The sequence below is a fragment of the Barbus barbus genome (genome assembly GCF_936440315.1).
Source record: "Barbus barbus genome assembly, chromosome: 50".
Taxonomy (NCBI): domain Eukaryota; kingdom Metazoa; phylum Chordata; class Actinopteri; order Cypriniformes; family Cyprinidae; genus Barbus; species Barbus barbus.
The window spans coordinates 3247677-3260367 of record NC_136728.1 but is presented as its reverse complement, the minus strand read 5'-3'; the positions used below and the strand labels follow the sequence as shown (position 1 = coordinate 3260367).

Genomic DNA, 12691 nt, shown 5'->3' with positions numbered 1-12691 from the left:
ATTCCCTGCTTTTAATATCTGAAGAATTAATGCAACAGGACACAGCTGATCACTTAGAAAGACCCGTGGGGCAACTGCTCCAATACTTATGCTCTCATCAGATAGAGGGATGAACTCTAAAAGTGCTGAACTTCTTAGCTGCTAAAACATCTATCTGTTGAATCACCCAATAATAAAGTGTGACATTCTGTAGTTTTGTCTCATATTCATTTTTTTTATCATATTTGTATATGTCTTGACTCCACGGCCAACATTTTGTCTTTACTGTTCCAATACTTTTGGAGGGCACTGTTTGCATGTATTTATTTATTTATTTATTTTCTGTAAAGAAGATAAGCCTTTTTCAGGGGTAAAGAGATTGTTTACATTATTATCATGACAATTTGCCCTTAATAAAATTATTAGATTCAATTGAATTATGCATTAATAAAATACAATACAACAATAATTATTATTATTGTAGTCACGAATAATATTAATTTATATGATGATAAAATAAAATGAAATAACATAATGCCTGGACATGTTACCAAGAATTGTCCACAAGGCTAAATAAGGCATAATATATGGCCTTAAAGGGGTCATATGATGCGCTTTCAGGTTTTCCTTTCTCTTTGGAGAGTTACAAGCTGTTTGTGCTCATATATAAGATCCCTGAAGTTGCAAAGACTAAAGTCTCAAAACCAAAGAGATATACTTTATAAAATTTAAGACTCGACCATGCCCTCCTAAAATGGCTCATTTAAACACACCCTCACATGTCTACGTCACTGTGTGGGAATATTTGCAAAACACCACCCAAATGTATACGCAAAGAAAGAAGGTGGAACTATTCTGGCTGTAGTATTGTTGCCGCCGGCGCCATGTCCTGGAGACGCTGTGCTTCATTGTGAAACTACTTTTTTTGGGTTTCCAAAAGAAGACAACTAGAAATCAGTGGTTAAGTTGTATTTACAACACTGTTCCAGAACAGTTCAACCCAAATATTAGAGTGAGTGCAGCGCATTTTACAGAGGACTGTTTCCTGAACCTGGGAGAGTAGCCTACAATGCTGACTGCACAAAGGCTGTTTCTATAAAGTGAGGCAATTCTAACTTTGCAAGAACAGTCTGGCGCTTCTGACTCTCAGCCTGTAAGTATGTTTTCATATTAAAAGAATTTGCCACTGACGATTCAAACACGAGTTTTGAGCCGTGTAGGGTAGTGCTTGTTTGTTGTTTCTCCGATCACAAATGCAGACATAGTAATGTTTACGCGATGCGATGCGACGCATTAAAAGACAGCACAAGTCATTATAATCAGTAATTATGTCCCCACTGGATGCAAGAAATGTATAATTTATAATGGGTTTTATTGTTTTTGTGTGGACGCGCCGGGACACGGCATCACAGTACGTTAAGGGGAGTAACATTTCCGTCTCACGCTTGAGGTATTCGGCCAATCACAACGCACTGGATAGCTGGCCAATCAGAGCAGGCCTCGCTTCTCAGAACGATGAGCTTTGTAAAAATTGGCATGTTTCAGAAAGGCGGGGCATAGAGGAGCAACAATAATGTACAGTGTGTGGAAAACAATGTGTTTTTTAACCTTAAACCACATAAACACATTTCATTACACCAAATAATGTTATTTTTAGCAACGTCATATGACCCATTTAATAAAATATTTCCTGAAGAAAACAAGCACTGAACAACATAAAAATGGACAGAACTTCTTGTGTCAGACCTACACAGTTTTTCTGTCTGCCTTCAGTGCCTTGTTTTGGCAAAATTGGGAGAATGACTAAACAAGCTGTTTGACAAACAGACATTAGGAGAGCATTTCTCTAGTTTACACATACTGGATGCGTTGTTGTTCTGCCAGGGCTCTGTCTTAAGAAAACTAAAGACGGATGAAACAGAGGAGTAACTGTTCGGGAATGAGTCTACACTTCCTAATCCAGTTACAGGAGCCGTGCAGAAGCAGTCCGGTTAGCAAGAGGAAATTTAGACAAACCTACACACACAAGCACAATGATAGAAAGGAAGGTTTGTGGTCACCTGTATCTCTGCATCTGGTTGATTGCATGATGGTTAAAATAACCTTCCTTATGCAGAGCAGTTTCTGCTGGGGAGACGTACAGTTGTTCAGCTGACTCAATTCCCACTTAGCACGAGGAATATTTATACTACGAGAGAGAGAAGTGACAAATAATCACCAAATCATTTAATACTCTTACTACGTTTGTTTTAAATCACAGACACTTTGTACAGTAATGGCAGATTTGTTTTCTGTAATTTTGCATGTCTCTGTGATATTCTGGACTCCTTCTTACGGTGTTAGTCTACAGCTCTCTAAAAACTCAAACGCAAACACCTAGTGATAGAACGGCTCACCTGAACTCTGACTTCACACCAAGCTCTTTCTGCTGCAGATCCTGTAAGGACCGGGTTGTTTTGTTAAACGCTGCATCCTGTCAAGACAAACAGTACATTAATAAAGGGAAATAATGCGTCACTAACTTTTACAACAGCCATACAGAGCATTACAATATTTATTTTAAATAAATAAATAAAGATTATGTAGTATAAAAACACACAATAAGATGAAAATTAGGTAATTAATGGTAAGTCAGTACCCGACTTGCTTCAAGAGTCCCCACATAACTAAAGAGTAGATCATGGATGCCATGATGGATGTACATCTGGAATATATGAATTTATGAAACAAATTTGGGAAACGTTATATGTTTAAAAGATAGAGAACAACAAAGCGGTGCATTTTTAACTGACCTCCACTGCTTGTTTGAGTAGCGTCATCTGTATCTCCTGTCTCGCCAAAATCTTCTGAAATTGAGACATTTTACATAATAAGCTTCAGTAATGAAGTCAGTATTACAGTTTTTTTTTAAAAGTATTGAAGTTCATAAAACTGCTTACCAGACGAGAGTCCCTCAACAGCAACTGAAGACATTTTGTGTAAAGGGTATTTACAGAGTCCTGAAGGATTGGGCGAGAAAAATAAATCAATAATAAAATGACCTTAAATACAAAGTGTTATATACAGTGTGATTTTTTTCCCCCTGGTTATAACTGTTATTATAGTAATACAGTAATCTGTATCTGGCTTTTAATTCAAATTAAACTCTTGGAGCTTCTGCCTGGGCCCTGTATTACCTAAATAAACTGATCAGAATCCAATCAAATCTAATCAGGAGCTTGTGAATTGCACTTGAATAGAGTTTAAAAATCTGTATCAATATCCAGCCTATTAAATTTAGGTAATAAGACACAAACAGTCTCAAACGTATTCTAAAAGTTTTTATAATGTAATGCTTACACGGAAATTCCCATTATGATGGGTTTCAAATGATGATTGCGATAAGACTCAACTTCTCTTAATGAATAATCTATGCCATCAGGCTCTGATTAACACTAATGTGGATAAAAGCAAGAAATTATGTAATGTAAAGAGTTTGTCTCACTATTTGATGTCGAAGACCCTTCCTCTCTTGTTCCTTAAAGGAGTGGCAAAAGGCGGCCACAAACTTGTCCAGTTTTTCAGCATGACGGCCCAAGAATTCCCTCACATCCTCAATATTCTTCAGACAGTACGGAGCAGAAACAGTACTCAGCTCCTCTGCAAAAGCTGAAGAAAGAGAAACAGAATCAAAACATTAGTCCAACAAACAATACATTTACATTACTCCACCTCAACCTAACCAGGCATGTCAATAAATCACTAAATCTTTTGATTGTTAATCTGAATTTTTGATGCAAATCAGTCATTGCATTCAATGACTATCGAATTACCAGGGCTGTGTTCAGCGTCAAAGGGCCGTGCGATGCACAGAATGCTGTAGGCCTGCTCCTTCTCATTGTAGAACGTCTCCTCAAACAGGATGGGAACAGAGGTGGGATTGGGAAACCCTTCACCCAGCCGGACCTGGTTACTCTCTATAGACACTTCCTGGAAGATATGTCACAAAACAGCTGTTCAGTTTCAGACAGCATCCAGAAATTCAATTCCGATGATAGAACTTCGGTGAGATTTTATGTGGGATTTTAAATACCTTTCCATCTAGCGTCTGGTAACCCTGTTCGGCAGGCTGAAGCACGTATCCGTCGAACTGAGATGCTGTAAAAGAGCCTGCTGGTAAACTTCCACAACACGGCACCAGAATCTGAAACAAACAACACACAATAAACAGCAGCCTGCATAACCAAACCAGCCTAGGTAGCAAAAAATCCTAACTTAGTTTAAGGATGCATTAGTTCGCTCAAAAACTAAAATTCTGTCATCACAGCACTTTCATATTAAAGGGATAGTTCACCCAAAAATGACAATTCTGTTATGTATTACTCACTCTTATGCCATGCCAAACCCTTAAGACCTTCGTTCATCTCGGGAACACAAATTAAGATATTTTTGATGAAATCCGAGAGCTTTCTGACCCTGCATAGGCAGGGATGCAACTGAAACGTTCCCAGACCCAGAAACGTAGTAAGGACATCAGTAAAACAGTCCATGTGACATCAGTGGTTCAACCGTAATGTTGCGAAGCTGCAAGAATACTTTTTGTGCGCAAAAAAAACTAAAATTACGACTTTATTCAACAAACCTTCTCCTCCAAATCACGTCTTCCGCCATTATCGAAAGTACTGCTGTAGATGTAGATGACTCGTGATGCTCTCCATAATGGCGTGAAGAGAAGAATTGTTGAATAAAGTCGTTATTTTTGTTTTCTTTATGCACAAAAAGTATTCTTGTAGTGTCATAAAATTATGGTTGAACCACTGATGTCACATGGACTGTTTTTTCTATGTCCTTATATGTTTACGTTGCTGTCTATGGAGGATCAGAAAGCTCTCAGATTTCATCAAAAATATCTTTATTTATTCTGAAGATGAATGAAGGTCTTACGGGTTTGGAACGACTTGAGGGTGAGTTATGACAGAGATTGGTGGGATATCGCTTTAAAGGTGACATCATGAAAATCTGACTTTTCCAGGTTAAGTGATATAATCAGGTCCCCAGTGCATCTACCGACCTAGGAAACGTGAAAAAGATTAAAACCAGTAACTTTGTTTTGGTAAGCCTTTTTCTGCAAGTGTCTAAAAAACCGAGCACGTCTGATTTCACTCCCCTAGTGAAATATTTTTTTTTCCCCTATATCAAAGTCAATGTGGACCAGCAACTGTTTGGTTACCCTCATTCTTCAAAATATCTTCTTCTGTGTTCAGCACGAGAAAGAAATTAATACAGGTTTTGGACAACATGTGAGTGAGTAAATAATGACAGAAATTAATTTTTAGGGTGAACTATCCCTTTAAGACTTGCACACATCTAATATACAGGCACGCATCCGTTTTTCTCTCAACTGTTTACTTTCATTTTAGACATAACCAACTGAGTCTATATGTAAACCTTGTGTGTTTTGACAGTATTAGCCCAAAAGATAACTTAGTTGAGTAATCAGGCGCTGTTAGACAGGCTTTTTAGTTTGCACGCTTTGGGTGAATGGGCTCAGAAAAAGCGTGTAAATGAAACGTTTAACCGGCAAGGCTTTCAAATGCACGCAAATAATGTACTTTTGTGATTGCGAATAAGTGCAGTGTCCCGTGAGAGTAACTCTACTGCTGAGTTAACACTAAATGTATAGGCACTGTACAGTATATTGAGACGGAGGCGCCAGAACTGCAACTGACAGAATGTGGGCTGTAGCGCGATACTACGATATTTCTTCAAAAGCAGATCGTGGATAGGGATGTAACGGTATGAAAATTTCTCATCACGATTATAGTGACCAAAATTATCACGGTTATCAGTATTATCACGGTATTGTTAAAATGTGCTGGAGATGTTCAAAAAGTACCGATACATAAATCACTTCACCAAGTTTTATACTTAAAAATCAACAAACAGCAAATAAAATGACTTTGTTTGCATAATCACTAAAACAATAACATTACCAATGAGGTCTGGATTTTAAATGACAACTTGACTGACAACAGTTTAATAGCATGTTCAAATAAATCATGTAAATGTTCAAATAAAGCTTTGAAAAAGTTTAATATAAAGGTAAACCTCACATTTCAGCCTTTAAAGAAAAGAGTTAAGTCAAAATGATAATTGATTAATAAGGGGAAGGGGAGGGGGGAAGTGGTGTGTGGCCAAGTATGGTGACCCATACTCAGAATTAGTGCTCTGCATTTAACCCATCCAAGTGTACACACAGTAGTGAACACACACCCGGAGCAGTGGGCAGCCAATGCTGTGGCGCCCGGGGAGCAGTTGGGGGTTCGGTGCCTTGCTTAAGGGTCTCACCTCAGTCGTGGTATTGAGAGTGGAGAGAGTGTTGGTTATTCACTCCCCCCACCTACAATCCCTGCCGGACCTGAGACTCAAACCCACGACCTTTGGGTTGCAAGTCCAACTCTCTATCCACTTATCTTGCTCCATAAATAATTCTATATAGCTTATCTGAATTGTTTAAATGTGTAGAATCCACATAAGCTTGTTTTTCATCAACCGGTTAAAATGTACATTTATTTTAAATAGGTCATGCAAATTTGGTCAGTTTTTTGGCCAGACAGAAACTGCACACAGGCTGAATGTAAATAAGTGTCTGTAAATCCAGTCTCTGACAGCAGGTGGCGCTTTATACGGAAAAGCTGAATTACAGCTGATTCACGTGAAGTCCGCGAACAAAGCAGTATTGTGTTTAAGAACACTTCCTTTAGGTCTTATATGGAGCTGAGATGAAAACAAAATGCCATCGAATCGTTTCTGAAGACAGTCAGATCCTTCAGAGGTACATTCATATAATTAATTCACTGATATATTCATTTGTATAATTCCCTCAGCACTCTTTTAAAACCTCCCAGCTTTTCCGCTCTGTTTTCACTCAGAATGAAACTCTCCTGCCGTGCGCTCGTGAGACTGTTACACTCTGCTTTATGCTGGACAGTATTTATCTATCGTGAGTTGTTCAGATCGCGGTAATCAAATACGGTTTTAATGATAATTAAAATATGAAACGGTAATACTAACCGTGGGGAATTTTATCATGATTTATCGTCAAACCGGTAATCGTTACATCCCTAATCGTGGAGACATTTTTATTGTCCATGATCAAAAATAGTCATATCGAACACCTCTACGTATATCATAAGTGTAAACTAACATGCTTTAAAACTCATGATTTCAGAGTGATAAACATGATAATCAGAACCAAAAGTTTTTAGCAGGTACGAACTGTAATGGCGAGCTGTAATCTACTCACTAGTGTGCTTTTTCAGCCTTATTGTGTTTATGCACACATGTCTGTATTCTAACTAGTAGATTTTGAATAAAGATTGAAAGAGTTGTCGGAAGCTTAGTGTGGTGACACAGAAGTTTGTTCTTAGTTTAACTTGAGTTTTTAACTTCTGCCGATTGTATTTAGACTTCAGAACTCATACAAGTTGAGTTTATTTGTGAAGATTATCTTGATGAAAAAAAAAATCAAAATCATTAAAAAAGGTTCAAACATTCACTCATGTTCCAGAAGGAAACACGATACATTAAGAGCCGGGGGGGTGAAAACTTTTTGAATTTGAAGATCAAGGTAAATTGTACTTCATTTGTCTTCCAGGAAACATGCAAGTATCTTCTGTCGCGTCAGAAGGGCAGTACTAAATGGAAAAATATGATATTTCAACAAAATAAGAAAAATTTGGACATCTTCATCCTGTTCAAAAGTTTTCACCCCCCGGCTCTTAATGCATCGTGTTTCCTTCAGGAGCATCAGTGAATGTTTGAACCTTTTTTAATTGTTGTGTTTGAGTCCCTCAATCATCCTCAGCGTGAAAAGGTGTATCTCAAAATCATACAGTTACTGCTGGAAAGGGTTCAAATATGCAAAAGATGCTGGAAAACTGAAGATTCTGCAGGACCTGGAGGGTTTTTCTGAAGAACAGTGCTCAGTTGAACTGTTCAGAACAAACAAGGGACTCATGAACAACCATCACAAAACAAAAAAACAGTCGTAGATCATCCAGGTAACCACACACAGTATTAAGAACCAAGGGTTCCCAAACTTTTGAATGTGGTTATTTTAATAATTCCAGCTATTGTTTTGTCTTGTGGACTATATGTAAACATCTTTTATGGAAAATATCTTACTCAGGACAGTACTAAATAAAAAATAACATGCATTTTGTATGAAAATTATCTTGGTATATTATTATTTTGGTAAAATTATCCACATTTTCACAGATTCTGCAAGGGGTTCCCAAACGTTCGCATGCCACTGTATATGGTGATATTTTAGGTAAAGTTTAAGAATTTATTTAAATTTTAGTTAAATCCGAGAGTTTGAGAATAAACCACAAGCATAATATTGTTATCACTGCTTGGATCACAGAACCTCTAACATTTCCTAACATAAAACAATCAGTTCATACACATAGAAATCTCTTTCTGACCACATGTGAACAGACCACAGTCACATGAATGAATACATGACTAATTATGTTCCACAAATAAATCTGCTCCAATGTTTCAGTCCCAACAAACGTCCACTTTTGCCCTGTCTGAAAGCTGTAAATGAGTAGGAGTTTAAACAGTATTCCCATTAAAATATATCAAGCTTAAAAATACCAACATGAGAAATGTGGAAGTGAGAGACTCACAATGCCATGGAGTTCTGCCGCCCTGCTGCACAGATCCGGTCGGTGTTTCTCCAGGGCCTGGTAAAAAGGGTTCTTCAGGATGTTCTCATCATACACAGCCATATGTGTCCCGCACTCCAGTTCCTTAGAGAGACAAGAGGGGACAAAAAAACGCATAAAGAGAAAGAAAGACCTGGAAATATGGCGAAAATTAATTTTAGACATGTCAAAGGATGTGGGGGTTTACTAAAGTGGATTAGCATTACTAACCATTTTTGCCCAGCTTATGTTTTCTCTGCATTTTGAACTTTAAAAAGCTGTGTTATTTTTCCATTATAACCTCTTTTTCAAATATGAAATGGTTTTTGCCAAAACAAGCATGAGCTTGACTTTTATGATAGTTCACACATATGAACAGTGATTTGAACAGACCCCTATTCATAAGTATTAAGACCAAGATGAATATTCAGAACAAAAATAGTGCAACAAAAACTAAAATAACAGATATTCATGTATCTGTTCAGACAAACCAAAACATTTTATTTCTTTGCATTTTTAATGCAGTTCTAATCTATATTGAAGCCTGTTTCCACCACTAAAAAAAACTCTTTGCAACTGTTAATTCACATCTCGTGACTTCTTTTATTCTCAGAATTGAGACATAAACTATATGCGTGTCTCACAATAAAATATAGTATTGCTAGCTATAAAGTCATTTATATCATGCAAAAGCATTGCATGATATAACCTCGCAATTCTGACTTTCTTCTCTCAAGCCTGACCTCTTTTCTCAGAACTGTGAGATATAAACTCGCAATTGCGAGTTATAGTCAAATTCTGAAAAAAAATTAAAATAAAAAAAGACTTTCTTACAATTGCAATTTTATAACTATATATTTATACAAACTCATCAGAACAAAAACAAAAAACAAAACAAAAGTCAGAAGTGCGAGTTGATCATGAAATTCTGAGAAAACAAACAAAAAAAAGCTGTAGTCAAAAAGTCAATTACCTTTCCTTTTTAATTTTTTTTTTTTTTTTTATTCAGTGGCGGTAACGGGCTTCCATATTTATTTATTTTTTCCATTGCACAGCAAAGCAAACAGGCCAACCAATACGATTTACACTTAGTCACATGATCAAAGCTGCTAGTGTTACGTACACCTTAGTAATGAAATAATGCTTCAAAAAACACCCTAGCGACCAGTCAGATGACACCAGCATTGTGCCAGTGAGTTTTTCAGAGACAAGCAACCCTTTACACAGGTAATCATCATGCACATTTCTCTACAAACAAACTTCTTTCACTCTCTGCCCCATCAGATGAATTTCAGCTGAACTCATTAGGCATCCTGAAAATGAAATTAACTTCAAAACACGTACAGTAAACATGACCGTATCCCTGTAAATAGAGGCAGAGAGATCATGAGGAGGCCAAGCACTCTACAATAAACCTTATTCAGACTGATAATGAGGAAGAAGACATTAACATTTAAAGCCACAACACGTTTCTACCTCAGTCTGAAATTAGCCTTCATTGCATCTAAAACATTTTCGCTCACAGTTGTATTTTTGAGCTAGTCTTGGTTTAGCATCTCACTGCAGGAATTCCCCACTATGTTCTGAGTGGGAAATAAATACACAGTTTATTCTGCTCACTTCCTTAAAATGCATCTTGTGCATTCTGACCAAAAAGACTGTAGACTTTAATCACAAAACCTGTTAAGAACACGTCCAAGACATACCACATCCCAAAAGAACTTCAAGACCAAGAAGTGCATTATTAACCTAGAACTATGAACTTTAAATTGTAATCAAACAATAGGCAAAAACACACAATAGTTGACAAAGAGTCTGCCAATTACTCACATATTTATGGTGGTTAAATAGAGTTTGAGACACAAGGAATAATTTCATCCTCAAACCCTTCAAATGACGGATAAGGAAGAGGAGAGCCATGACGATGAAGGGGCTTAGGGTGTCTAGGCGAAGATTAAAGAATCACATGGCCGCTCTGAGATGTCAAGGCAAAAGTCTGATAATATTCCCGAGTCAGGCCTCCACCCCTCACTGTCTGCTGAAACCCTGAAGAATGTGAAATTTGCCTTGTGATCTGCTCCTCCAGGCCATAACAAACTGGGTTGAGGGGAAACCACACTCCAGTGATCCTTGCAGGGAGTTCAGTCGACCAGTCAACATTAAACTTGGCCATGGCTCCCAGGTATTCAATACACTGGCAATGGGACGTGCCTTTCCAAATAAAGTGATTGAACTATTAGCTTGACCCAACACCAGGCCTCATAAGCATCTATTTAATTTAAAATGACAAAACTGAATATGATGTGATTTTACTGCCCACAAACATCATTTGGCTGCATTGCAACAGACGGAGATTGTTCAAATTTATTTATTTATTTGCAATTTTAAGTAAAATGTGGAAACTGTTGTCAAAATTCTGTCAATAATTTGATCAATCCTCATGTCGTTTCAACTCTGTATGACTTTCTTTCGCCTGTGCAATGTAAAAGAAGATAGGCTAATTTGAGAAAAGTCTCAGTGTTTTGTCCATAGAAGCTGACTGTAACCAAAATGTAACAATTGTACATTGTATCAACATGTCTTTGTGTCCTGCAGAGTGTCATGCAAGTTTGGAATGACACTTTTAACTACAGCTGGTCCAAAATGCAGCAGCTAGAGTTCTTACTAGAACCAGGAAGTACGACCATATTAGTCCGGTTCTGTCAACACTGCACTGGCTCCCTATCAAACATCGTATACATTTTAAAATCTTGTTAATTACTTATAAAGCCCTGAATGGCTTAGCTCCTCAGTATTTGAGTGAGCTCTTATCACATCATAGTCCTCTACGTCCGCTGCGATCTCAAAACTCTGTCCGTTTGATAATACCTAGAATATCAAAATCGACTGCGGGCAGCAGATCCTTTTCCTATTTAGCACCCAAACTCTGGAGCAATCTACCTAACACTGTTCGGGAGGCAGACACACTCTGTCAGTTTAAATCTAGATTAAATACACATTTCTTTAACCTGGCTTACACATAACACACTACTACACTTATATTATTCAAATCCGTTAAAGGATTGTTAGGCTGCATTAATTAGATCAACCGGAACCAGAAACACTCCTCATAACACAAGATGTACTCGTTACATCGTAAGGAGAATGACATCTACGCTAATATTTGTCTGTTTCTTTCTTATTCTGTTTCTCAGTCCGCGTCCGGATCAGATGGCGGATCAGCGCCGGGAGATGATGTCTGATCGTCGGCGGAGGCCGGACACCTGGATGAGCCCCGGGGACATATCCCCAGTGAAGACCTCGACTTAAATACAATAAAAATAAAAATAAAACAAAATAACTAAAAATATAATAAAATACCGAACTACATAATATTATTGTTAGAAATTGCAACAATATATCTGAATTCAATAATGAAATGCCTTTAACTGAAAACTATATAAATAAAGGTGACTTGACTTGGCTTTTCATGTCTGGATGAACTATCCCTTTATCATAGGCCGCTGTAATTGTGTGAACCTCAATGCATGCAGAGTCCCACAAGGCTCTATCCTTGGACCTCTCTAGAACTTAAATAAATACACCTAATGGACCTCCTAGATCACTTGGGTCAAACTTAGCTCCTGGCCACTGTTCTGCAGAGTACGGCTCCAACAAATTGATTGCCTGGTTCAGTTGCATTTGATTGTGGTTGGAGCTGAATTCTGCAGGACAGTGGCTCTCCGGATGCCCCTGTCATAGACCATCAAGTCAAAAAAAATAAAAAAAAATTCCAAACATGGTGAGAACAGACCAGTTAAGAGTTATTAAAATATTTTCTCATATACAGATTTATATACGCATTTCAAATCAAAATATTGGTGTTAATTTTTCAACTATCCACACTAACACCCTGTATATGTTTTAGCTAATGTTCACTCAAAACTTTTACATTGCAGTAAATGTAAAAGTTATTATTAATTAATTAAATAATGCTGCTTGGCAGTAATGCAACAAACAGCATGTTTCAGTTCACAACC

At 37.5% G+C, this 12691-nt stretch overlaps 1 protein-coding gene across 2 annotated transcripts in view; it reads right to left on the bottom strand.

Moving 5' to 3' along the window:
- Positions 1-12691, bottom strand: part of ankrd27 (ankyrin repeat domain 27 (VPS9 domain)) — a 35828-nt gene that overhangs the window by 22354 nt on the left and 783 nt on the right. For both annotated transcript variants that reach the window (XM_079414321.1, XM_079414322.1), the window contains exons 2-10: positions 8655-8777; positions 4052-4162; positions 3792-3948; positions 3464-3627; positions 2919-2978; positions 2772-2825; positions 2618-2683; positions 2376-2452; positions 2040-2167 (exon numbers count right to left, since the gene is read on the bottom strand). In XM_079414321.1, coding sequence (XP_079270447.1) covers positions 2040-2167; positions 2376-2452; positions 2618-2683; positions 2772-2825; positions 2919-2978; positions 3464-3627; positions 3792-3948; positions 4052-4162; positions 8655-8756 — 919 coding nt within the window. In that variant the 5' untranslated portion in view covers positions 8757-8777. The remainder of the gene's footprint in view (positions 1-2039; positions 2168-2375; positions 2453-2617; positions 2684-2771; positions 2826-2918; positions 2979-3463; positions 3628-3791; positions 3949-4051; positions 4163-8654; positions 8778-12691) is intronic.